This window comes from Pongo abelii, chromosome 2 (genome assembly GCF_028885655.2).
Source record: "Pongo abelii isolate AG06213 chromosome 2, NHGRI_mPonAbe1-v2.0_pri, whole genome shotgun sequence".
In the NCBI taxonomy this organism is placed as follows: Eukaryota; Metazoa; Chordata; class Mammalia; order Primates; family Hominidae; genus Pongo; species Pongo abelii.
The window spans coordinates 148,149,372-148,176,681 of record NC_085928.1 but is presented as its reverse complement, the minus strand read 5'-3'; the positions used below and the strand labels follow the sequence as shown (position 1 = coordinate 148,176,681).

Genomic DNA, 27,310 nt, shown 5'->3' with positions numbered 1-27,310 from the left:
ACCACAATTAATTTTACAACATTTTTATCAACCCTTCAAAAACCCTGCATTCCTTAGCTGTTACCCCCAACCCCCTCCCTGAAACCACTCCAATTCTAGGCAACCACTAATTAATTGTCTATAGATGTACCTTTTTTGGACATTTTATATAAATGGAAACACAATATGGGGCCTTTGTTGCTGGCTTCTTTCTCTAAGTGTAATGGCTTCAAAGTGTATTCATGTTTTAACAGTAACCAGTATTTCATTTCATTGTCAAACAATATTCTTTTGCAAGGATGTGCCGCATTTTATTTATCCATACATCAGTTAATGAATATTTTGGTTGGTTTCACTATTTTGCTATTACAATAACTGCTATAAAACTATACATAGACAAAGGTACACAGTTAATGCTATAAACATTTGTATACAACTTTTGAGTAAATCTGTCTTTTAAATTCTTTTGGTAAATACCTAGGATTAAAATTACTGGAACTGATGTTAACTTTATGTTCAACTTTTTGAGAAACTATCAAACTGTTTCCCACACAGCTGCATCATTTTACATTCCAACCAGCAATGTACAAAGGTTCCAATTTCTCTTCATTCTCACCAACACTTGTTATTATCCATCTTTTTTTATTATAGCCACCCTAGTAGGTTTGAGGTGTTATCTCATTGTAGATTTAATTTGCATTTTTCCAATGACTACTGTTGTTGAGCAGCTTTTCATGTGCTGGTTGGTTATTTCTATACCTTCTTTGGTGAAATGTCTATTTAGATCCTCTGCTCATTTGTAAATTGGGTCATTTGTCTTTTTATTGTTAAGTTATAAGAATTCTTTATATATTTTATATACTAGACCCTTCTTAGATAAATTAGTTGCAAATATGTTTTTCTGGTTGTTTGTTCACTTTAATTTTTAAATAGTGTGTGTGGTAGGAATCCAACTTTATTCTTTTCCATTTAGATGTATAGTTGTCTCAGCACCATTTGTTGAAAAGATTATTCTTTCTTCATTGAATTATCTTGGCATCTGTGTCAAAAATCAATTGATTGTACATGTGAAGGTTTTTTCCTGAACTCTAAGTTCAATTCTATATGTCTGTCCCTATGTATAGTTTTGATTACTGTGACTTAATAATAAGTTTTGAAATCAGGAAGAATGAATCCTCCAACCTTTGTTCTTTCTCTCTTTTCATTTATCTGGGATTGTGTTAATTTTTCCTTTGTTTCTGAATAAGAATTTTGCTACTTGATAGGTTTTCTTTCAGCATGTCTAATATGTCATCCCACTTTCTTCTGGCTTCCCTGGTTTCTAATGAGAAATCAGCTGTTAATCTTATTTAAGATCCTTGTAAGTGATGAGTCACATCTCTCTTGTTCCTTTCAAGATTCTCTTTATTTTTGGCTCTTGACAGTTCGATTATAATATGCCTACTTCTACTAGAGTTTATTCTACTTTGAATTAATTGAGCATCCTGGACATATATATTATTGTTTTTCATAAAATTTGGGGAGTTTCTGGCCATAATTTTTTCATATATTTTTTCTGCCTCTCTCTCTCTCTCTCATCTCCTTCTTAAACGCCATTATGCATTTATTGCTATGCTTGATGGTGTTCTACAAGTCTCTAAGGCTGTGTTCTTTTTTCTTCATTATTTTTTCTTTTGTTTCTCTGATTAGATAATTGACCTATCCTCAAGTTTGCCAATTTTTTATTATGCTCAAATATGCTGTTGTGCCTACCTGGTGAATTTTAAAATTTCAGTTATTGCCCTTTTCAACTCTGGAATTTCTGTTTGATTTATTTAAATAATTTCTATCTATTGATAGTCTTCCTTTGTTGATACATCATTCTCACAGTTTTTTTGTTTTGTTTTGTTTTGTTTTGAGATAGGGTCTCGCTCTGTCGCCCAGGCTGGAGTGCAGTGGAGCGGTCTCGGCTCACTGAAACCTCCACCTCCCAGGTTCAAGCGATTCTCCACCTCAGCCTCCCAAGTAGCTGGGACAATGACAAGCGGCCACTACAACTCCCGGCTAATTTTTGTACTTTTAGTAGAGACAGGGTTTCATCATGTTGGCCAGGCTGGTCTTGAACTCCTGACCTCAGGTGATCCACCTGCCTCGGCCTCCCAAAGTGCTGGGATTACAGGTGTGAGCCACTGCGCCCAGCCTTATAGTTCTTTAAACATGGTTTCCTTCAGTTCTTTGAACATGTTTAAAATAGGGATTTTTAAATCTTGGTGTAATAAGTTCAAAATTTGAGTTTCCTGAAGGACAGTTTCATTGAATGCATTTTTCCTGTATGTGTGCCATGCTTTTTTGTTTCTTTGTATGTCACATACTTTTTGCCAAAAACTGTTCACTTTAAATAATTTTACAACTCTGAAACTCAGATTCCTTCTCCCTTCAGGATTTGTTGTTGTGGCTGTTTGTTTATTTTAGTGACTTTTTTGAACTAATTATGTGAAGTTTATATTTTTTGTCATATGTGGTCACTGATGTCTTTACTTAGTTTATTGGTCAGCTAATGGTTGACCTGATTTTCTTAAATGCCTGGAATCCACCCCTCTTCCAGTCTGCTGAGGCACTTTATGCGCATGTTGGGTCATGCCTTCAACAGTCAGCCTGGTAGTTCAGAACTGTGCCTTAGCCCTAACTTTCTGCTTTCACAAAGCCTCAAAGTTAGCCATAGTTGAGAGCCAGGGCCTTGTAAGCTCTTTCCTCTGCATGTACACAGACCTGGGAATCCACAATAGTATCCATGCACATGGCCTTCTAGATTCCTACCAGTAATTTTGGAGCTTTTCAATGCACCATATGGGCATGTAATTACCTACCTTTTCCTTTTAAGCTTTCAGTTAGTTTGTTGGTTCCCCCAACTGTTATTTACCCCCAAGACAGCTACAATGTTAAACAGATAACTCTGAGTATTTTTGAGAAACTCCCCAGTAAAAAGGCAGTTCATGCTAGGTGAGGTCTGAGTCAGGTCAAATAAACATAGTATTGTAAGTGGGATCTTCCTGGAAACTACCAGAGAGGCCGAAGAATGACAGTTCTGTGGGAATCGGGCTTTGAAGGAGCTCCAACTTCATTTTTCTTTCCTCTAGTGGCTGTCAGACATGCATTCACCATGATTGTGGGCTATTTGTTGTCAAGGCTACCACATAACTGGGAAGGGGGTTGGGACTAGGCCATGGTAAAACAAAACAGATTCAAGTTGGGATGTGTCTGTGTGTGTGTGTGTGTGTGTGTGTGTTTTGAATAAACACTTATTGGATTGCTGCAAGCCTTTGTTTTATTTTCAGAACTCTAAAATAGTTGATTTCGACAATTTTTGTCAGTATTCTTGTTGCTTTTATGGAAAAGTAGATATTCAGAGTTTGATATCATTTGGCTATAGAAGTTTGAAATCCAAATTGACTGCTTTCCTCAGAAGCCTTGAGGATATTATTCATTTGTCTTCTAGTCTCGGTTTTTAAAAAGTCTGTTCTCAGTCTAGTTATTGGTTCTTTGTAAGTAATGTCTTTTTTACACCTTAGTGCCTCAAAAAGTTTCTCTTTGCCTTTAGTGTCTGCAGTACAATCTGTGCGTGTGTATTTCTTTTATTTCTTTTTTTTTTCTAGATTTCTTTTTTTTTTCTTTTTTTTTATTATTATACTTTAAGTTTTAGGGTACATGTGCACAATGTGCAGGTTAGTGACATATGTATACATGTGTCATGCTGGTGTGCTACACCCATTAACTCGCCATTTAGCATTAGGTATATCTCCTAATGCTATCCCTCCCCCCTCCCCCCACCCCACAACAGTCCCTAGAGTGTGATGTTCCCCTTCCTGTGTCCGTGTGTTCTCATTGTTCAATTCCCATCTATGAGTGAGAACATGAGGTGTTTGGTTTTTTGTCCTTGCGATAGTTTACTGAGAATGATGATTTCCAATTTCATCCATGTCCCTACAAAGGACATGAACTCATCATTTTTTATGGCTGCATAGTATTCAATGGTGTATATGTGCCACATTTTCTTAATCCAGTCTATTGTTGTTGGACACTTGGGTTGGTTCCAAGTCTTTGCTATTGTGAATAGTGCTGCAATAAACATACGTGTGCATGTGTCTTTATAGCAGCATGATTCATAGTCCTTTGGGTATATATTTCTTTTTTTAATCACCATTTTCATTGTGCCTTTTCAAAGAAGTCACATCTTTTAGTTTCTAAAAATTTTGAACATTTCCTTCAGTATTGCAGTTCTCCCACTTTCATTGTCTTTTTCTGCAGTTCTAGTAGATTTATGTTAAACTTTCCTGTTCTCTCCTTTATGTCTCTTAACCTTCCATATTTTCTATCTTTTCATATCTTATCGTTATAACAGTTTTACTCAAGTCCCTGTGTGCTCTGGCGTTGAGACCAGGCTGAGTCTTTTCATATCTTTATGTGACTTTCTTAGTAATTTCCTATTCTTTTCCAGTTCATTAATTATCTCTGCAACAATGTTTACTCTCCTGTATTGTATTTTTTTCTGCTTAGACTTTCTATTCTTTTTCATCTCTTTCTCTCTCTTTTTTTTTTTTTTTTTAACGGAGTCTCGCTCTGTCACCCAGGCTGGAGTGCAGTGGCACGATCTTGGCTAACTACAATCTCCACCTCCCGGGTTCAAGCGATTCTCCTGCCTCAGCCTCCCCAGTAGCTGGGATTGCAGGAACCCGCCACCATGCCCGGCTAATTTATGTATTTTTAGTGGAGGCAGGGTTCACATATTGGCCAGGCTGGTCTCGAATTGTTGACCTCAGATGATCCGCCTGGCTCCGTCTCCCAGGTCAAAGTGCTGGGATTACAGGCGTGAGCCACCATGCCCAGCCTAAAGTCTCTTTCAGATTGTTCTTTTTTAGTTCTTGGGATATTACTTTTTCATTTATCTGTGTGACTTTATTCATTTCCTTATATAGTTAATAATACTCAGTTTTGAATTCATTATTGATGGATATTATGTTTTCTGTAAAGGTCCTTTGCTCCCTGGGTTGTGAATAGATCTCTAAAAATGAGTTTGTATTTTGTTTGAGCTGTTGCCAAAGGCCTGTACACACGATCAACCCGTTTTTATGTTAACTCCCTGCCTTCAGACCATCACACCTCATAGACAGTTTATATTTCGATCTCATAAGAGAGTGTGGAAGGCTTGAATTTTTGCACTTACATCAAACTTTTTTTTTCTTGCCCACCCAGTTTCTGGGGTAGATGGGAAACTTTCATGTCACATCATCTGATCAATGAACAGATATTTCGAGTTCCAGTCCTCCCAGTGTAGTGTGGGATATGATGAGGTTCCTCTTCAAATAATCTGATCAATCTTTTATTCATTAATTTATAGAACCCCCCCACATTTTTTCTCCTTTTTCTCCTTTTTTTCCTTTTTGCCTTTGTTAGATGCCCAGGCACACCGCAGTACCAAGCGTTATCAGTACCAGCTCACATTCCTTTCCTTATTTAGAAAGAGGACTAACTTTCTAGCTCATTACAGACACCCCTTCCCCTTTCTCTCCACTTTTTCTTAACGTGCCCACCCTATCTAAAAAATTCAAATGTTGAGCCAACCAGGGTTAGTTTAGATTGTACGACCCGACCCCAGCCAATGAGGAAAGAATGCAGGGGCAGGACTTGCATCAGGAATAAAGGCTCTCGTGCCCCTTTGTTCAGGTGTGCTCTCATGGCAACTGGCCAAGGAGGCACCCCTCTGCGCAGAAGTAAAATTGCTTTGCTAAGAATCCTTTGTTCAAGTGTTCAGTTTCCTTAGGATTTTGAGTGTTATTCCTAACAGTTCTTTGTCGGGTCCAGATCCTACCTCATGGGCCTAAGTCCGTGACTGTTTTTGGTGGGCATTGAAATGTCAGCCGAGTCTAACTTCCTGAGCCACTGCTATGAGAAATCTCTATTTTTGGAACCTAGAGGTCTTTTTTTCTTTGTTTTTTAACCACACCTATTTATAAAACCTTTGGACTTTATCATTTTTTTAAATAAAACCTTTGGACTTTATCTTTTTTTAATGTGATTTAGTATCTACAACTACTTTAGTCTACAAGGTTGCTGGAAACGGTTAGACTTGTGATCGACTTTGTTCCTGCAAGATTATAATATCTCCTGATTAATTTCTTAAGTTTCAGTTATAGTCTGTTGATTATGAAACATATGTGTATATATATTTTTAAAACTTGCAACCCTTGCTGTTTATTAACTGAACCAGGCATTGTATTAAGTTCTTCTCGTAAGTAATATCATATAGGCTTACAACTCTATGGGGCTATGTTATTTCTTTTTAACACATTAAAAATTAAAGTGCTAGAGATTTTAAACAAAGGTTACAGAAATATTAAATGGCAGAGCTAAATTCAAATCCAGGACTGTCAGACTCTAAATTAATGTCTGTTTATTATTTTACCAGTCTGGCTAAGTGAAAAAACAATTGTGGTAAGACATGTCTAGTACTACTCTTTGTTTACCAAAGTATAATGGTGCCTAAAATACCTAAATTTCCTTTTTTTTTTTTGAAAGAAATAATTTTTTATTTTTAGGTTTTTCCAAGTTACACTTTCCAGTAGTGTAAAGGTAGAAAGAGCAATTTGGGATTGTAGATGTGATTAGAATAAAGAAAAGAGATCATAATTCATCTAAAAAGGGCACTGTGGCTACCACAGGTGACAGATTTTTTCTTTTAAATTAGGAGGAATTTCTAATGCAGCTGTGTAAAAATAGAATTAGTAGCTTTGAATAGGTAGCAAGTTTTTCAAACACTCATAAGGTATACTGCATAGGTAAGAGGAATAGTTCATTAGAATAAACTGTCTGCTTGAGGACCATAAACCCAGTTGGACCTGGGCTACCTGTTTTTGTAAATGAAATTTTATTGTCACACAGCCACTTGGTTACATATTATGTATGGCTGCTTTTGTGCTGCAACTGCAGAGTTGAGTGTTTACTCTGTAGTGCCTAAAATATTTATTATCTGGCTCATTCTGGGAAGAGTTTACCAACTCCTCCTATATAAAGTAAACCCCCAGGAATATGTTTTTTACTTGACTGATCCCACAAAAAAGGAGGGAAACTTTAAGCTGAAGTTTAGTAACTCATTTGTTCTTTCCAAGGTTAGCACAGAAGCTACACAGTGGTCTCCTTTGCTAATAGTAGATTCAGGCCATATGATGTGCCTCATTTAATTATGAAAAGCTAAGCTAAAGACTGTTTCCTGGCATTCTTAGTTCCATCAGCCTAATTGAAAACCCCAACGAAGTTATTGTCTCTTAGTTTTGATTTTATTTATCTAAATGTAAAGCACATTTAGCATCAAATGAAGTTCATTGTGACCTCAGACAATGGGAGGCAACCACATGTGGGAGTGCTGGAAATAAACCTAGTGTCTAGCTGATGGGAAGCATTGTGTGAAGAAAAAGGAACTTGTCTGTCCAGTGGGATCTTTGCTGACTTTTTGTACTTTGACCCCATGTTTTTAAAAAATGAAGGACTTTAATTTTTTTTTAAGTTCATTTCCAAACTGATACCTTTTTCTCACCAAACCTTTTTTACTGTTTCTATAAATATATGTGCTCCAATGTTTCTATTTTGTTTGTTTTTTCTTTCGGCCAGCTGTTTAGGTTAAAGTGGGTCACGTAGCACACACTCTTTTAAGGTCAATCCCAAATCTTGAAGTACCGTCTATACATTACTGTTTTAGTACTTGTAACAGTGCCATGTTTGCATGAATGAAAATGCATATTGCTCATTTTCATTTTTCTATGATGTTCCAAAATACTCTTTTGATATCTTTCATGTCAGCTTAGATCATTTGTAAGACATTGATGTGTTAGGACTCCTTGACCTCCTTTGGTGAAGAAGTAATAAGCAAATCTTATAGGCTGGCTACATGTAAACCTATCTGGCCGTGGGTAGATTTCCAGTCCTCTGCACACCCCCACTCTACCCCAACAAATACATGTGAAATCAATTTTTTGACAATTGCCTCCATTAAGACTTCATATCTGAATTACACTAATGGAGTTTACATTTTACATCCCCGCCCCCTTTTTTTTTTTTTTGAGACAGGGTCTCACTGTATCACCCCACCTGGAGTGCAGTAGCACAGTCATGGTTCACGGCAACCTCAACTCCTTGGGCTCAGGTGGTCTTCCACCTCGGCCTCCTGAGTAGCTGCCACAGGCACCTGCCACCATGCCTGGCTAATTTTTTTACTTTTTGTAGAGACGAAGTTTCACCATGTTGCCCAGGCTGGTCTTGAACTCCTTGACTCAAGCAGCCCGCCCACCTTGGCCTCCCAAAGTGCTAGGATTACAGGTGTGAGCCACTGCACCTGGCCTATTTCCCTTTTAAGAGACCTATACAAAAGTTATTTAATGATAGTGGTGTCAGCATCTCAGAGGGTTGGAGGAAGAAGGTGGAAATAATGCAAGCATTGGGTAAAAGATTTAAACTTTTCTCCTTTGGAAGCCGTGGGCTAAGGTACTACTCAGACTTTGGTCATTGTGTCAGAGTCAGAATCAGAGATAAGAAAGATAAATACCACATATTCTTACTCATAAATAGGAGCTAAATAATATATACACGTAGAAGCGGGGTGTGGGTTGATGGGCAGTGGGGACTTAGAGGGATGGCATGGGTGGTTGATGGCAGGTTGCTTGGTGGGTACAATGTGTGTTGCTACAGTGATGGATGCACTGAAGGCCCTGACTTCACCACAGTGCAATATATCAATGTAGCAAAATTGCACTTCTACTCCATGAATATATACAAGTTGTAAAACAAATTTTTAAAGCCAGATAACTTGCTATATACCTGTTTAGAGTAAGGATATGGAGCTGCCATCCCCGTGTTGTAGAATTTATTTCATTTTTAAATGTTTGATTTAGTGTGAAAGGTAACAGATTGCTACTTGAGCCAGAGAGTCTGAGAAAGGAGGGTAAACATTACTGAAATTGTAGTCTTGGCCTTTGTAAGAAGTATAGAAGTTGAGTGCAGAGGGTACCTAGGTGAGATGATTAGGGCGCCAAGAGTTTGTCCCCGGCTTGACTTCTGTCAAACTCTCTGAGAAGGATGTTTTTTCCTTCTCATTGTGAACATTCTACCCTGAAGGCACTGAAAGCTTTCATCGTTGCCTGCTTTTGAAAAGGAAGTTATTGGACTTCTGCCTACCTTGGCTGCAACTGGAGTGAGAGGAGATGCAGGAAAGCGAGAAAGTGCACTTTAACCTGGCAGTGTTTGCTTTACATGTGTTATGTCATGATAAGAATAAGGGGTCTCATTAAAAACATTAATGCTGCATTAGGAGAATGCTTCATTCTCTTATTTTGTATTTTGAAAGTTCTGCCGCCAACCTCATTTTGCTAGAACTAGAAAAGTGCTTTTATTATTTTTTTTTTTTCTGAGATGGAGTTTTGCTCTTGTTGCCCAGGCTGGAGTGCAATGGTGCAATCTCAGCTCACTGCAACCTCCGCCTCCTGGGTTCAAGCAATTCTCCTGCCTCAGCCTCCCGAGTAGCTGGGATTACAGTCGCCTGCCACCATGCCTGGCTAATTTTTTGTATTTTCAGTAGAGACAGGGTTTCAGCTTGTTGGCCAGGCTGGTCTCGAACCCCTGATCTCAGGTGATCCACCTGCCTCAGCCACCCAAAGTGCTGGGATTACAGGCATGAGCCACCGTGCCCGGACGAAAAGTGCCTTTAAAAAAGCGTACCCCGTCTCTACTAAAAATACAAAAAAAAAAAAATTAGCCAGGCGCTGTGGCAGGCACCTGTAGTCCCAGCTACTCTGGAGGCTGAGGCAGGATAATGATGTGAACCCGGGAGTTGGAGCTTGCAGCGAGCCGAGATTGCGCCACTGCACTCCAGCCTGGGCGACAGAGCGAGACTCTGTCTCAAAAAATAAATAAATAAATAAAATAAAAATAAATAAAACATAAAATAATTCAATTTTTTTGAAGGAGTTTTAGAAACTGTTTAATTTTAGAAACTATCTGATTGTGATACATGCTAACACACTCATATACTCCCTTCTCCCCACAACACACTCACAGCCTGTCTTTGTCGCTCATAAAGTCCTTCGGAAGCTTTCTCAGTGCTTTTAGGAGTATGACAGAAGTCCTTTACATGGCCAACAGGGACCTGCATGGTCTTTTCACCACTTACTGTGTCTTCCTCATCTTTCTGTTGTGCTCCCCCTTGTGCTCTCCTCCAGCCCTGCTGTCCTTCCTCCACATGGAAGTCTTTTTTTTTTTTTTTTTGAGACAGAGTCTCGCTCTGTCGCCAGGCTGGAGTGCAGTGGCGCCATCTCGGCTTACTGCAACCTCTGCCTCCTGGGTTCAAGCGATTCTCCTGCCTCAGCCTCCCATGTAGCTGGGACTACAGGAGCACACCACCACGTCCAGCTAATTTTTGTATTTTTAGTAGAGACAGGGTTTCACCATGTTGGCCAGGCTGGTCATGATCTCCTGACCTCGTGATCCGCCCACCTTGGTCTCCCAAAGTGCTGGGATTACAGGTGTGAGCCACCGCACCCGGCCAGGAAGTCTTTTTTGACTCCTGCCATGTTCTCCTGGCACTGCTTCCTTATACAGAGATCACACATGCACATTGTGCATTTGCTCAGTAAGTGTAGGGACTGCTGCTCTGGTTTTCTTGTTTGTTTGTTTGTTGCTTTTTTCTGTATCACCAGGATCTAACACAATGCTTGGTTAGCTGTACCCGAGTATTTACTGAGTGCATGAATTCCATCCATTGTATTTTCTGTAGCTACCTGATCTTTATTTGAACCTTTCAAGATATCTCATTCCATTTTGGTGTTCTTATTATAATAGAAATTAGAGAAAATATTTGCAACCAAAATGAGAAAAAGGTAATATTAATATACAAAGAGCTCATATAAGTTACTGAAGAAAATGTCTAAAACCCTAATAAATAGGCAAAGAACGTAAATAGCTAAGCCACAAAAGAAATCTTAGAATGCTTAAAAGATCCAGGTGCAATGGTTCATGCCTGTAATCCCAACGCTTTAGGAGGCCAAGGCAGTGGGATCACTTGAAGCCAGGAGTTACAAGCTTTAGCAACAAAGCAAGACCTCATCTCTACAAAAAATAAAAAAATTAAAAAACTAGCCAGGCGTAGTGGCACTCACCTGTAGTCCCAGCTACTCTGGAGCCAAAGGAGGGAGGACTGCCTTGAGCCCAGGGATTTGACGCTGTGGTGAGCTATGATCGTGTCACTGCACTCAGCCTGGGCAATAAAGAGACACACTGACTCTTAAAAAAAAAATGGCCAAAAGAGATCTGAGAATAATTATCTTTACTAGGCATCAAATAAGTGCAAATCAAAGCAAACTGCCACCTATTAATTGAGCAAAACATTTAATTGATAATCTGTTTTTCAGAATGTATTGGTCTAGTTAGAATATCAATTCTCATCTTTCTGACAGATGACTAGTCCTTTGTAAATACCCAGTCACCTCTTTTCAGTTAAAGTTGCTGTTTCCAAGGAGTTTACAATCCAATTGGGGAGGTAAAATCTCAACTCAAGAAATGAGAAGTCAGCATGAAAACCCATTGATGTCATATTGCTTTTGCTGCTCTGGTGTGGTGGCTCATGCCTGTAATCCCAGCACTTTGGGAGGCTGGGGTGAGAGGATCACTTTAACCCAGGAGTTCAAGAGCAGCCTGGGTAACATGGCCAAACCCTGTGTCAAAAAAAGTTTTTAAAGATTAGCCCGGCGTGGTGGCGCATGCCTGTAGTCCCAGCTTACTCAGGAGGCTGAGGTGAGAGGATGGCTGGAGGCTGGCAAGTTGAGGCTGTAATGAACTGAGATCGTGCCACCAGAAGGATGGAGTTTCCCTTAACCAGGAAAATATGTGTAGTGGCTAGTCTGGCACATGGCACTTACTGGGTATTCCATAAAGAGTAGTTTATTTCCCCAAAATGTAGAGTAAGAGTGAAAGACTTTGATCCAATGTATTTCTGTCCACCTACACAAGCAAACAGAATGTTTCACCAGAATAATTAGACAAAAAATTTTATATGTAATTGGCACATTGGAGTCCTTGTAAATTACTCCTTCTGTTGGCCAAGAGATTTACTACTTTGGTAGAACTTGTGTTTTTCCATATGACAATAATATAGTAATGGCAAGTATATCAATAATAAGAAAACTTTTTTTAAAAAGTAAAGGGAAAATCTTACCAGATTAATGTTTCATTTTAAGGAAAATATGACTCTTTATGCCCATTTTTTTCCTGCCAGGATGTTGCCTTATGGCTGTTTAGCAACAGGAGATCGCTCTGGCCTCATTGAAGTTGTGAGCACCTCTGAAACAATTGCTGACATTCAGCTGAACAGTAGCAATGTGGCTGCTGCAGCAGCCTTCAACAAAGATGCCCTTCTGAACTGGCTTAAAGAATACAATTCTGGGTTAGTTTATTCTGTTTGATTATCATTTTTCTGTACAAACAGCCAAATAAATACTATATGCTCCCAATAGAAGTCAGCAGTGTGTTAGAGGAAATATTAGTGTTTTTTATCTATTGCTTCATTTCTTGATAGAACAAAATGACACATAGCCCTTCGTAAAGTCTTGTAGATGGTGAATGTTGAATTCTACTTTATCTAAATCAAATTTTGGAGCCCTGCAGTAAAGTTACAATCTATGAATTTAAGTATTTAAAGATAACATATTGAAGCCTTCTTTGTTCAAGTGCATCAGCTTCTCTAATTATGTGAATATATGAACTTAAGTGAGTTTTTAATGAGTTTGTAGATTGTGATTTCTCCAAACTAAAAAATGCAGTGCTTGGAATTATGGCTATGGTGTTAGAAAAGCACTAATATATAGGAAATAAAAGAACTTCACATGTGAGGGGGAAGTGGTCTGCAAGTATTTTTGGCTAAAGACTTCAGAGTCAGACACATTTTATTGAGAACTTGTAATATGCTAATCAGTTTCCAAATTTTGATCTTAAGGCCTTGTCTCCAGGGAATCTCTTTTACTTACTTCTAATTGAAATCAGTGACTTAAATGGTTGAAACTGCAGTGCTTAACTGTTAAACATGAAACTGTAGTCAGTCTTTGGTCAAAACTAACAAAAATGTTCCCAACCCCCAGCATGATCTAGCAAAGCCATGGTCTCTTCTAAGTACTGTGAACATGAGCCTACTCACAGCCCCACTGAAACACAGCTCCCAGGATGTTTGAATGTCTAAGGCCCAGTTATTTAATGTCTTTGAACGCAGCTCTCTCAGCCCAGCCCCTGTGAAGACCACCCACACTCCCCTTGGCTGATCCACATGTTCTCTCATATGTTTTTGGCAGCTCTGTGTTCTCCTCACAATTAAAAAGGAAACAGAGGTATGGTTTGGGTCTCACTCTGCACGCTTGGAGGCTGAAAACCTTTTTTGCTTCTATTCTTTTCTCTTGTTCAGGGATGACCTGGACCGAGCCATTGAGGAATTTACACTGTCCTGTGCTGGCTACTGTGTAGCTTCTTATGTCCTTGGCATTGGTGACAGACATAGTGACAACATCATGGTCAAAAAAACTGGCCAGGTGAGCTGCTCCTCAGGATCTGCCAAGGGCCTTAGTAATGCTGTTACTTATGTATAGCATAATCTCTTGTGCAACTCAGCCAGATTCTTTTGTGATTCTCAGTGTCGTATCTTTGTCTTTACTTCAATTTCTCACCACCTCTCGTTTCATATATAGTCTACTACGTGTATTCGTTTGTTTGCTTGCTTGATGGTAAGCATTTATTTGTTTAAAAAATTACTGAAGGCTGGGCGTGGTGGCTCACGCCTGTAATCCCAGCACTTTGGGATCCCGAGCCAGCCGGATTACCTGAGGTCAGGAGTTTGAGACCAGCCTGATCAACATGGCGAAACCCCGTCTCTACTAAAAATATAAAAATTAGCCAGGCATGATGGTAGGCGCCTTTAATCCCAGCTACTTGGGAGGCTGAGGCAGGAGAATCACTTGAACCCGGGAGGTGGAGGTTGCAGTGAGCCGAGATCGCCTCACTGCGCTCCAGCCTGGGCAACAAGAGTGAAACTCCATCTCAAAAAAAATTATTGAAAAAAATTTTGTAGTTAAAGTGGCCTGTTCTTTCAATATAAGAAATAGTATTTGGGATACATTTGTACCTAACAGAAGGAGCAGATAATGTACTGGATGTATTAAATTTAAAGATTACCAATGCTTAAAAAAAAAAGTTGGGATGAACCCCACTTGAGTTATTTTCTCTTTTAGAACATCATACCTAATCATATATGGGAGAAGGGAGAACAGTCGTGTGAGTAATAGCATTCTGGGGTACCTAGGGAATCGAGACCGTGTTGTTTATAAAGTACTTAAGTTTTCAAATGAAAATTTCATTTTTCAGAGTGACATATTTGTAAACACTTTTTATATTAAGCAAAAACAAATGAGATATCTTAGATAATTTTTCAGTTTAGCCCCCCTAGGAATTCCCACATTAGAGGCATACTAGAATGAAAATCTCTCTGGGTCACTGTGTGAACTTTGGTTCTATGAGGGACCCACAGTTTTGTATCTCCTGGGAAATCTGGATTAGTTCTGGCCTGGGCTTTGAAAGTTGATGTGGAATGAATTTGTAATGCACTATAATACATGAATGCACCATGTACGATTGAGGAATCTTGTGTCCATACTTAAAAGGAGTCCCTTGGACTTCCGGCCAATCACATTAAACACTTAGATTTATCTCCATTTTCTTCTTATATACCTCTAAAACAATAATAAGGAATTAAGAAATATATAAACTCAAGAAGTCAAAGATGACAGGAAAATAGGCCACAGTGGGTGAAACATATTACCAGACTTCGGGGTGATAGAAAGTGAGATAGAGAAGTGGCAGTGACTTAGCAGAACTGAGAAAATAGAAAGTCAGTACTTGTAAAGGGGTACGCAAGTGTCATAAAAGCTCTGGAATCAGAGGCACCATGTATACTGTTCAAGGAGGGATATAGAAAGAGGCTGAAACGGAACTAGTTGGCAGTTTATATATGGAACAGTTAGGCACTCAAGTCCCCTTCCCTATGCCAAGAAGGAGATAGATTTATTCTCTGAAGAAACTGGTTCTGACTCAAGCACACTTATTTCTGCAGAGACTACAAGAAAGGGTCCCGTATTAAAAATGGAGAGGGAGTGAAAGTCGGCATAGTAAATGGTACAATCTGCAGCCACTTCCACTTGCTTTATTCTAAGAACAGTGGCAGCCAGATGTATAGTTGACCCTCATCAAGAGACTGCGTGATTGTATTCTAGAAATCTGATTGGTTCCATTGAAAAGTCCTGCAGATCTGACAGTTGAGATTTCTCCCTAGTTTCTCTACAAGGAAGTCCACCAATCAACAAGCAAGCCTACAATGTACATAGAATTTTCATTCAGCTTTTTAGTGATTCATTGTTAAATATGAATGGTCAGCTAAGGATTAATATACTTTTAAAAAATGGCAAAAATTGTATATGTTTATCATGTACAACATATTGTTTTGAAATATGTCTTCATTGTGGACTTGATAAATTGAGCTGACCTGTGTATTACCTCACATAACTTATCATTTTTTGTGATGATAACATTTAAAACCTACTCTTTCAGCAGTTTTCAGGAATGCAATATATTGTTGTTAACTATAGTTGCCATGTTGTAAGACAGATCTGTTGAACTTATTCCTCCTAAGTGAAATTTTGTATTATTTGACCAGTATCTCCCCAGCCCCTGCAGCCACCATTCTACTCTCTACTGGATTAGCAGACATTTAAGGGAAACCTCTACCAAGAAAGATAGAAACCAAACAAGCAAAATAGGGAAGAAAAGAAAAGAACTCTGGGAAAACAGGGTAACTGCAGTAAACAGAGGGTGATTTTAAAAATCAAAGCAAAAAAATACATTGTATCTTTAAAGTAATAATAGGATTCTGTTTTTTACAATCAGCACGTAGAGGTCTTGAAAATTAGAAATAGGAACAAACAAAAAGTTAAAATAGAAATAGTGTAAATATTTTGTGGCAGGCATAGTTGTAAGTGCTTTATATATAATCTAATGCCTTCAGGCCTGATGACAACCTTATAGAGTGGTGGCATTAGCCCCATTTTACAAGTGAGGATATTAAAGCAACAGAGAGTAGACATATCAGGATTTTTAACCCTGGCAGTTTGGCTCATATTCTTTTTTTTTAATCCACCATGCCTTAATATCTCCAAAAAAATATGATAAATAGAGAAAAGATCCAGAAACAATAGAGACTTAGTCCAGGGAGGTATACTCTCAGCCTAATGGGAATTCCAGAAAGAAGGAGAATGGCGTGAACCCGAGAGGTCCTAATGGGAATTCCAGAAAGAAGGAGAATGGCGTGAACCCTGGAGGTGGAGCTTGCAGTAAGCCGAGATCACGCCACTGCACTCCAGCCTGGGCGACAGAACGTGGCTCCATCTCAAAAAAAAAAAAAAGAGGAAAGAAGGGCACTTACTAAGCAAATAATATACTAAGACATTTCCCAGAGCCAATGTTCATGAATATCCAGTCAAAATAGCACAAAAATTCTCTGAGAATGGAAGAAAAACACCCTTACTAAGGACCTGCACTATGAAATTTCAGTGCATCAGACATAAAGAGAAAGTCTTAAAACTTTCCCAGAGACACAGCAGGCCACATACCAGAGTTTAGAAGTCAAAATGACTTGGCTCCTCAATAGCTACATTGGCAATTATAAGACAGTGCACGTTAGCCTTCATAATTTTGAGGGAAAATGATTTCTAACCTAAAATTCCATAACCAAACTTTTTTTTTTTTTTCTGAGACGGAGACTTGCTGTGTCACCCAGGCTGGAGTGCAGTGGCGTGATCCCAGGCAGCTGGGGCCACAGGCGCGCGCCACCACGCCCAGTCAAGTATAAAGGGTAGAATGAAGACATTTTTCCAACTTGCAGGGTCACAAAACTTGTCAGAGGCTGCCAGAATAAGGACATCTACCAAAACAAGTGCCTAAACCAGTAATTATCAAGTGGGGTGATTTTTCCCTCAGGGGACATTTGTTAATATGTGAAAACAGTTTTAGTTGTCATAACTGGGGGGTGGAGTAGTCTAGTGGATAGAGGCCAGGGATGCTGCTAAACACCCATACAGGACAGAACCCCATATCAAAGAATTATATGGCCAATGTCAGTGTGTGCCAGTATTGAGAAACCCTGGTCTCAACCAAAAGAGAATGTGATGTGGGACACAGAAAACGGGCTCCAAATGGGAGAAGAGCAAAGGGAAGGCCCAGGATGATGGCTCTGCAGCAGCACCAGAGAACAACCAGCCCAGCTAGAAACCAGTAGATTACCTGACTGTCTGGAAAACAGTTTTGAAAATGATTTGTAGATTTGTTGTTGTTGTTTGATTTGTAGATTTTTAAGGAGAGTTTGGGAAGAATTAATGCTAAGGTCATAAAACACTAAGCTAAATGAATGAATGAATACATGCATACAGTTTTCTCAAGGAAAAAAGGTGAACAACATGTGAAAAATAAAAACACTGAATATTGATGTAACCAGAAATTATGACATAATGTGCCACAGTGTGTAGCATTATGTTAGCATAAAAGTACTAAATCTTTATCTTCCATAATAAGAATAGTAATATACAATTAGGGAGCAAAAATAAATATAAACGTATTATTTAGAAAAATGGAGGCAGACATCAGGAAAAACACCTACTGAGAAGAGTAAGAAGTTACCTCTAAAGAGTGGCACTCAGTGTGGGCAGCTAGTAGGGCAAGGATATACTTTTTTTTTTTTTTTTTGAGACAGGGTCTTACTCTATCACCCAGGCAAGAGTGTAGTGACATCATCATGGCCCATTGCAGCCTCAGCCTCCTAGGCTCAAGCAATTCCCCCACCTCACCCTCCTGAGTAGCTGGGACTACAGGTGTGTGCCACTATGCCTGGCTAATTTTTTCCTTCATTTGTAGAGATGGGGTCTCGCTATGTTGCCTAGGCTGGCCTTGAACTCCTGGTCTCAAGTGATCCTCCTACCTCAGCTTCCCAAAGTGCTGGGATTGCAGACATGAGCCACCACACCCAACCTGTACTCTTTTCTTGTTATGTTTTATAGAACTATTTGACTTTTTAAAAATCAGACATTTTAATTCTTTGGATGTATTTTTCTTTCTAAAGAGTCTCCTTTTCCACTAGATATCTACAGTTGAATATCAGGGTTATTTATTATTGATTGTAAAAGTCTTAAGAGTATTAGATATGGTCTCTTCTCACCTGACTCAGTGGGCTATAAACAGAGGGAGAAGGGCTCAGATGAGGATGGATATAGTTCCTGGGGGTCTAGGACTATGGAGGTTTTGCCTTTATATTTGGAACCCACCAGAAAAATGAAGGAAATTAAATCCCATTTGTTTTCCAGCTCTTCCACATTGACTTTGGACACATTCTTGGAAATTTCAAATCTAAGTTTGGCATTAAAAGGGAGCGAGTGCCTTTTATTCTTACCTATGATTTCATCCATGTCATTCAACAAGGAAAAACAGGAAATACAGAAAAGTTTGGCCGGTGAGTACTGCCCTCGTGCCAAGGCTGAACACTTCTAACATTTTCTTATCTGACCAGGTGGACCAGCATTTCTTAGCTGAGATATATTTGGATCTGGGAGATATTCAGTCTGATTATAGGAAGCTTTTGGGGGAATTTGCCCGTCAGATTATTGTGCTGGTTCAGAAATTCTCAGGAGAAACAGAATACTAGAAATTTAAAATAGTTATTTTATTTTATTCCAATAATATACTACCTTTTACCTGTTTCAGAACATTCTCTGAAACTATTAAGACAGTTGATAGGAAGATGCTGAAAAGACATCTGCTGTCATTATGTATGGAGTACAGTAAGGGAACCAGAATTTAGGGCAAATTTTTAAATCTCTGATCTATTACTGACTACCTACATGTTCCCAAGCATAATACTTGTCTTTTTGCCTTTGTTTCATCTTGAAATGAGGACAAAAATATGAAATTAAGGGCTACTATGATGGTTAGAGACACATCATGTAACCAACACATACTTAACAAATGATTGTCACTATCCTTTATAGTTCTGTTTGGGTTTCTGCAGAATATACCTCAGTGGGTCTAGTTTTCTCTTTGGCAAAATAAGGGGATACGATTGGATGGTCCTCAGCCTGGCGTGGTAGGTCACGCCTGTAATCTCAGCACTTTGGGAGGCCAAGGCACACAGATCACTGGAGGTCGGAGTTTGAGACCAGCCTGACCAACATGGTGAAACCCCATCTCTACTAAAAATACAAAAAGTAGCCAGGTGTGGTGGCGCACGCCTGTAATCTCAGCTACTCAGGAGGCTGAGGCAGGAGAATTGCTTGAACCTGGGAGGCAGAAGTTGCAGTGAGCCAAGATCGTGCCACTGCACTCCAGCCTGGGAGACAGAGCAAGGTTCCATCTCAAAAAAAAAAAACATTGGATGATCCTCTTGAAGGACCATCTTGAAGAGGAGAGAGAGGGAAGGCAGGATGACAGGAAGGAACAAAAGCACTGACACTGATTGAGGGGACATTAAAAAAATTAGTTTCTGGAATCAGACCACAAATATAGAACCCAGAAGTATGTTCAGAAATCCTTGTGGATTATAATTATAACTGATTTAATAATCAGTTCTTGTGTCTCATAGAATTAAAAAGTCTAGATTATTTTAAAAAATGTAATAGCCTTTTGTCATAGAATTTCTATTCAGTTTTGTTTTTGAAAAATATATTTGTGATGTTAGAGAGATTGATTGTTTTATGTAGATTTTAGTCCTGGGACAATTTTCACAGAAGTAAAAATCAGAAATGAACCTTTAGTTCAGTAGGAATTTTCTTATTCTAATAGAAAGTCTAGCTGTGTTTTCTTAATTTCCTATATGAAATGTGCTCTCTCCCCTCTCACACTGTGCTCATGTGGTTTGCTACATCACCCAAAGGTTCCGCCAGTGTTGTGAAGATGCATATCTGATTTTACGACGGCATGGGAATCTCTTCATCACTCTCTTTGCGCTGATGTTGACTGCAGGGCTTCCTGAACTCACATCAGTCAAAGATATACAGTATCTTAAGGTATAAAACCGCTTTTCCTTCTCTCTTGGACTTTGTGGGCATTGAGCTCAGTTTTAGCTGCCTGTTTTATTCAAGTGGCTGAAGGGAGTAGAACAAAGTTCTACTACAGATTTCCTCTAAGATGGTTCTTAGCCAGGAGGGAAAGAATCTGGGAAGTACATAAAGGAGGAATTTTGAAGAGTAGCTTGTAACCCAGAAGATTTTCCCATCAGTAGAAGGGGCATAAAGAAGACTGGTATTGGGCTGTAGCCTTCTTACTCACATTACTGAAATACCGCAGATCAGGAGCGGGTTGGCACCTTGATTTTCCAGTCTGCCTTTTTCTTGCCAGGGTCTTAGTAGGTCTTGAGTCATCTTACTGGATTTGGGTGGTAGTGGCAAGCAGCTGTGTTTCTTGCAGTAATTATAAATTATTTTCATCTTCAAAAACCTTTTGGAAGAAGTCACATTATCTCCCTATCTTGGGGTTCTGCCTCCTGCAGATGATATTTAAATAAGAACATGAAGCATGCTGCCTGATGGTGGCTGGGGAGGCACAACCAATCCAGCGTCCTGCAGACTTTGATATTTGCACATCTCTACTAAAGTTATATAAAATCATATTTTCCCCCTTCCATTTTAGGACTCTCTTGCATTAGGGAAGAGTGAAGAAGAAGCACTCAAACAGTTTAAGCAAAAATTTGATGAGGCGCTCAGGGAAAGCTGGACTACTAAAGTGAACTGGATGGCCCACACAGTTCGGAAAGACTACAGATCTTAACGATCAGCCTTCGCTCCTAATGTATTTGTTGGTTTCATTTCATTTTCATTTTGCACTTGCACTAAATTGAACATGACCCTGTTAGAGATGTTATAAAGGGAATGAAATCCTGGAACTCAGAGTTAAATTAAGAACAAGGCATCCCACAGAACCTAATCTGAACAATCCCCGATGATTCCCTCTGCTTTTTGAATGCTTCCAAGACTTATCATGAAAACTGTCAATGGATAATCATTTCCTGCTGACTTTGCACGCCAAGGAATGCTACTAGGGATTGTTTCCGTTTTTGTTTTTTCTAATATTTGGTACTTTCCCAGAATGGTGTAAATACTTCTTTTCAATGTTGTGACCAAGTATTGTCATTCAGCCAACAACTTTTCCACACCTGGGGGTTGGTGGCTGTTCTTACTTTCCAAATGAGGCTAAAAAGAAAGGCATCTTTCTTCCCTTTTAAAATTGTGTAAACTGCAAATTATAATATAATTTGAATTTATGATTATTTTCCAGAAGAAATCTTGTAAACCTGTGGATACTCATTAATTCTTTTGTTAATATTTATTTCCATGATAGCATCATTCCAGCCAGACTTGCTGAAAATCTACTGGTGAGGCAAATATAATATATATAAATATGCTACATATATATTTATAAAATTTCTAGTGGGAGTTCTATATAAATGTTTCTTTGGTATTCTTCAACCTGTGATTTAAAGTTTGACAAAAAGCAGAGCTTTTTCCTAAGTTACTTTTCAGTTAGGTAACTGTGTGATCCAGTTCTTCCAGCTGCTTCTATAATGAGGCACATATTAATACAGTTTTTATATGGTATCTATGAAAGAGTTCACTTCATAGAGAATAATACTTGAGCAAATGTATCCAAGAAAGCAAGCAAATGAAAAGAAACCTATTTATGGAATAAACTCCAGATCTGAAATTCAGTATTTTAGAAAAATGCCAGCTCTTCTTACTGTATTTATTAAAACTTGTAATAATGTGATTTTTTTCAAGGATATTAGTTCAAATTGAAATGGTTTCATGCCACATGGAAATCTTTAAGTTATTTGTTGAGGTACCATATATTTAGGGTGCTAGGGGCAAGTAATGTTAATATGTGCAATAGGAACTACTGGTTTGAGTGTGTAAATGGATGATCTCTCTGAGTCCTGGCAACATCCAGCAAAACTACTGCTTATTCTCCAAAGAATATTGGGAGCTCTCAATCCTCGGTGATATGGGAAAGAGAACTGAGTATTTGCCCTATGACTGAGTTTTCTATAGGAATTTTATTAAAGAATGTTTAATTTTGTTGTCCTCCTTAATGTTCTCAGTCAAATAAATGAGTGAGCTGGTTTCGGCTGTTCTTGGAATGGGTGAGCCTCTTCTTTATGGGTAGAATGGGCCTTTGGAACTTGGCACTGGAACTCCAAGAAATGGCCAAGTCAGTAGACAAACCAACCTCAGGAATAGGCTAAGGCTTATTATGGCCTCTTCCCTGACTTCTCCCCTTGTTTCCCAGCCTCATCAGGCATGGTATAGGAGGCCCCCTGGACTTTGGTGGGAGCCTGAGGTAAGGAGCCATGCATATGGGAGGTGTCCTGAGGTCTGGGTAGTTACTTGGCACCTGAGCCAAGGCCAGACTGTGCTGCTTTGGAGCTCTTGTTCACAGGGCAGATGCCGGAGCAGTCCAGTTCCTTGGAAATAACTCAGCTGAGGATGGGAGTTGGCCCCTGAATTCCTCATTTCCAGGGCTGGTGTAGACTCACTGAGACTTCCAGGAATAGGACTGTGGAAGGACAGGTTTGTTCAGAGATCTTTGTCTAGTAGCCACCCACCATTTCATGAACCAGGCCGCAGGTCAGTGGTTTGGAGAATGGTGAACGCTGCCAGGAAGAAATGGATACCATTCTTTCCAGAGGGGTCTCCTCAGCCGAAAGGAGGGCCTTGATAAATACATGCCAAATCAGTGAAGTTCAAGTCAATTGTTTTTCCCACATGGGCACCAAATTGTATCTTTCCTGTTTTCTTTGAAGGGTTAAGTAACGTGCCCATAGTCACAGAGTAGTTGATGGAGCCAGTATTCAAACCCAGAAAGTAAGAAGCCTGTTTTAATAATCTGTGCTCTTTACTCACAATGCCTCAGTATACATTTCAGATTTATTGGGTTCCACAAATAGAAACCTATGGAAATTTTGAATCAAATTGCATTAAGTTGTAGACAAGGTTGAGACAAATTGACATCTCCAGAATATTGAGTTTTCCAAAGTATGTAAGTGGAGTACCCCCATTTATTTAGATTCTCTTTCATTTATATCCACAATGATTTATAGTATTCTGTGTTTACATTATACATCATTTGTTAGATTCCTGGGTAAGTGATTTTATTGTAAGTTTCATTGTTGTTAATCTATAGCAATCATTCTTAAAGTGTGGTCCCTTGATGAGGAGCATCAGCATCACCAGAGAGAACTGATTCAAAATGCAAATTCTTAATTTTTAATTTTTGTGAGTACATAGTAGGTATATATATGGGGTACATGGAATATTTTGATACAGGCATATGACATGTAATTATTGCATCAGGGTAATTGGGGTATCCATTACCTCAAGCATTTATCTTTTGTATTACAAACAATCCAGTTACACTCTTAGTTATTTAAAGATCTATAATTATCGACTATAGTTACTCTGTTGTGCTATCAAATACTAGATCTTATTCATTCTTACTATTTTTTTTGTACCCATAGAAATGCAGATTCTTGGTGGGGACCGGCAGCTCACACCTGTAATCCCAGCACTTTGGGAGGGTGAGGCCGGGGAATCACCTGAGGTCAGGAGTTCAAGATTAGCCTGGCCAACATGGTGAAACCTGTATCTACTAAAAACACAGAAATTAGCTGGGCATGGTGGCTGGCTCCTGTAATCCCAGCTACTCGAAAGGTTGAGGTAGGAGAATCACTTGAACCCAGGAGGCAGAGGTTGCAATAGCCGAGATCACACCACTGCACTCCAGCCTGGGTAACAGAGTGAGACTCCATCTCAAAAAAAAAAAAAAAGGAGAAAGAAATGCACATTCTTGAGCCCTGCCCTGGAGCTACTGATTTAGAAATGGGGGTGGAGCCCCCAAACCTGTATTTAATTAAATTAATTAATTAATTTATTTTTTTGAGATGGAGTCTGGCTTTGTTGCCCAGGCTGGAGTGCAGTGGTGTGATCTCGATTCACTTCAACCTCCGCCTCCCAGGTTCAAGCAATTATGTCTCAACCTCCCGAGTTTAGCTGGGACTACAGGTATGCACCACCATGTCCAGCTGATTTTTGTATTTTTAATAAAGACAGGGTTTCACCATATTGGTCAGGCTGGTCTCGAACTCCTGACCTCAGGTGATCCACCCACCTCAGCCTCCCAAAGTGCTGTGATTACAGGCATGAGCCACCACACCCAGCCAAACCTGTATTTTCATAAAGTTCCAGAGCAAAGGTCCATAAATACATTTGATGTTTGTATTTAGCAGACTTATAAACTTTCTAATTAATCCTAACAATTTATTTGTATGAATTTTTTTTTTTTTTTGCTTGAGACAGGGTCTCACTATGTCACCCAGGCTGGAGTGCAGTGGTGCACTCTTGGCTCACTGCAACCTCTGTCTCCTGGGCTTAGGTGATCCTCCCACCTCAGCCTCCTGAATAGCTGGGGGCCACAGGCATGCACCACCACATGCAGCTAATTTTTTTTTTTTGTTTTTTTTTAAGAGACGGAGGTTTACCACATTGCCCAGGTTGGCCTCAAACTTCTGGACTCAAGCAATCTGTCTGCCTCGGCCTCCCAAAGTGTTGGGATTACAGGCATGAGCCACTGAGCCCGGCCTGTATAAATTATTTTGATTTTGTATGTATCACCTAAAAATACTGTTGATTTTTTTTGTGGATATCTTTTTTTTTTTCACCATGATACATAATTTAGTAGAGACACAAACTACTCACACAGAGATGATTAGCATCACACAGCGCTTTAAGCAGATGTTGGCAACACTTGAACTCACAATAACAATGAGAGGTGGCTACGAAATTATTAAAGTAGTATATCATGTACTACAGTTAATTTTATGCAGTTATGTTTAATACTGCATTTTTGTGTTCCTATTTTTATCTTTTAAAATTTTTTTTTTAACTTTTAGGTTTAGGGGTACATGTGAAGGCTTGTTACATAGGTAAACTTGTGTCACAGTTTTGTTGTACAGATTATTTCATCACCTAGGTATTAAGCCCGGAAGCAGAAAAGATAGCTATTGAGTACTGGGCTTAATACCTGGGTGGATCTCTTTTATCAGACTAAAGAAGCTACCTTAGCTTTCTAATTTGCTAAGGGAGTTTTTAAAAAATAATTAATGGATGTGGAAATTTATCAAATGATTTTTCTGCATTTTATTCAAATGATCATAAGGTTTTTCTCATTTGGTGAGTTATGTTGCAATATTAAATGAAGTTTGCATTCCAGCAATGAGCCAAATTGATTGTCATTTTTTTTGTTGTTTGTTTCTTCAAGAAGGAGTCTTGCTTTGTCCCCCAGGCTAGAGTGCAGTGGCGTAATCTCAGCTCACTGCAACCTCCGTCTCCTGGGTTCAAGTGATGCTCCTGCCTCAGCCTCCCAAATAGTTGGGATTACAGGTAACTGCCACCAAGCCTGGCTTATTTTTTATTTATTTATTTATTTATTTTTGTATTTTTAGTAGAGACATGGTTTCAGTATGTCGGCCCAGCTGGTCTTGAACTGCTGATCTCAAATGATCTGCCAGCCTTGGTCTCCCAAAGTGGTGGGATTACAGGCATGAGCCAATGTGCCTGGCTGATTGTGAAGTGTTTTTAAATGTGTATTCCTGGATTTGATTTGCCAATATTTGAGGGGTTTGCATCTTTTTTTTTTCCAATCAGTGGTATTAGCCCAAAAGTTCCTTTTAAGATCTGTGTCAAGTTCTTTTAGGCAAGATGTAACCAACGTGGCTAATAAGGTGCCTGGCACTCACCTCCTCCACTAAGCGGGACCAAAGCAGCAAATAGATAACCACACATCAAGTAGACTAAGAGAGAACACTAGAATTCACCAGGAAAGTGACAGGGCGCCTCTGAGGTACAGAAGGAGAGAGAAACAAAGAAGCACCCAGCCCAGCTGGAATTGGCTCAGAGCTGGGAGGAACTTGCCATTACTAGGAAAAGGTAAGGGGGAGATTCCCAATAGTCCACATTCCCACCAGGGATGCCTGCAGTCCTAGCCAACAGAGAGCCCCTTGGCCCTAACAGGCCCTGAGCCTAGTATAGGTTGCTGCTTGGAGTTCACAAAACTGCATTGTTCAAGAAAGGGAATTCACACTGGATCCCACTCACCGCCAACACCCAAGCAACTGCAGCATGGTGCCATTTTGAGAGCTCAGTCCCCACCAGACTACATCCTTCCTGGGACTCAACAGCCCCTGCATCTCCACATTCCTGGAACCCCACTGACATCCTCCCACAGCCACCTAGAGGGCTGCAGCACTGCAATGCCAGCTGGACCCAGTGCTATGGCCAGTTCCTCAGCACTCCAGCCCACAAGGTAACCTACACCCTAGAGAATAGGTGGTGAAGCACATCAGGGAGGCTGCCCCAAGGACAAAGAGGGCCAAAGTGTACATTCCTTGCAGCCTGGCAGCTGACTTCCTGAGACTGCTGCCACCAACTGCAATCCTGCCCTTCCAGCAGCAGGGCCACCTCATACCTGTACATGCTGTGAAGAGGCCTAAGGAAAATCCTCCCTCACACACCATCCAAGGGTGTGAGGACAGGCCTGCCAAGTCCACTCCTGCTGCCAGCGCCTGCATGCACCTCTGGGGACCTAAGGACAGGCCCAACCCACCCACCACTGCCACTGCCAACACCCATCCATGCATGCCACCTAGGAGCCTGGAGACTGGGCTGACTAGCCCATTGGCACCTCCGCTGGCACTCATGCCTACCACCCAGGGGCCTGAGGGCCAGCCTGTTGACATTACTGCCACAGCCAATACCACAAGTGCTACCCAGGGCCCCAAGAACCCACCTGCCTGACCTGCCATTACCACTGCCAGCACTTGAGCCTGCCACGTGAAGTACACCACCCAGGCGACTGAGGACTGGCCCACCTACCCTTCTGCTGCCGCCACTGGTGCTAGAGGACTGGCTCACCTGGTTTCCCTATCCCCAGTGAAGTCTGACTACAACCTACATAACCTCATCTTATTGAAGACAACATAATAAGATAAAGCAGAAGAAAGAATTTCTGAACTGAAGACATGTTTTTTGAAATAAACAAGTCAGACATAAAAAACAATAAAGCAAGCCATGTGACATATGGGACACAAAAGAACAAAAATTCAAATTTGGGGATTTCCAGGAGAAGAAATGGG

The 27,310-nt window shown here is 39.9% G+C and overlaps 1 protein-coding gene across 7 annotated transcripts in view; it reads left to right on the top strand.

The window, feature by feature from the left end:
- Positions 1-22,261, top strand: part of PIK3CB (phosphatidylinositol-4,5-bisphosphate 3-kinase catalytic subunit beta) — a 184,283-nt gene extending 162,022 nt beyond the window's left edge. For 6 of the 7 annotated variants that reach the window (XM_024245077.3, XM_002814095.5, XM_063722225.1 and 3 more), the window contains 5 exons: positions 12,272-12,439; positions 13,448-13,571; positions 18,441-18,586; positions 20,003-20,135; positions 20,758-22,261. In XM_024245077.3, coding sequence (XP_024100845.1) covers positions 12,272-12,439; positions 13,448-13,571; positions 18,441-18,586; positions 20,003-20,135; positions 20,758-20,895 — 709 coding nt within the window. In that variant the 3' untranslated portion in view covers positions 20,896-22,261. The remainder of the gene's footprint in view (positions 1-12,271; positions 12,440-13,447; positions 13,572-18,440; positions 18,587-20,002; positions 20,136-20,757) is intronic. The other variant, XR_002914434.2, reaches the window with a different exon arrangement.
- The last annotated feature ends 5,049 nt before the right edge of the window (positions 22,262-27,310 follow it).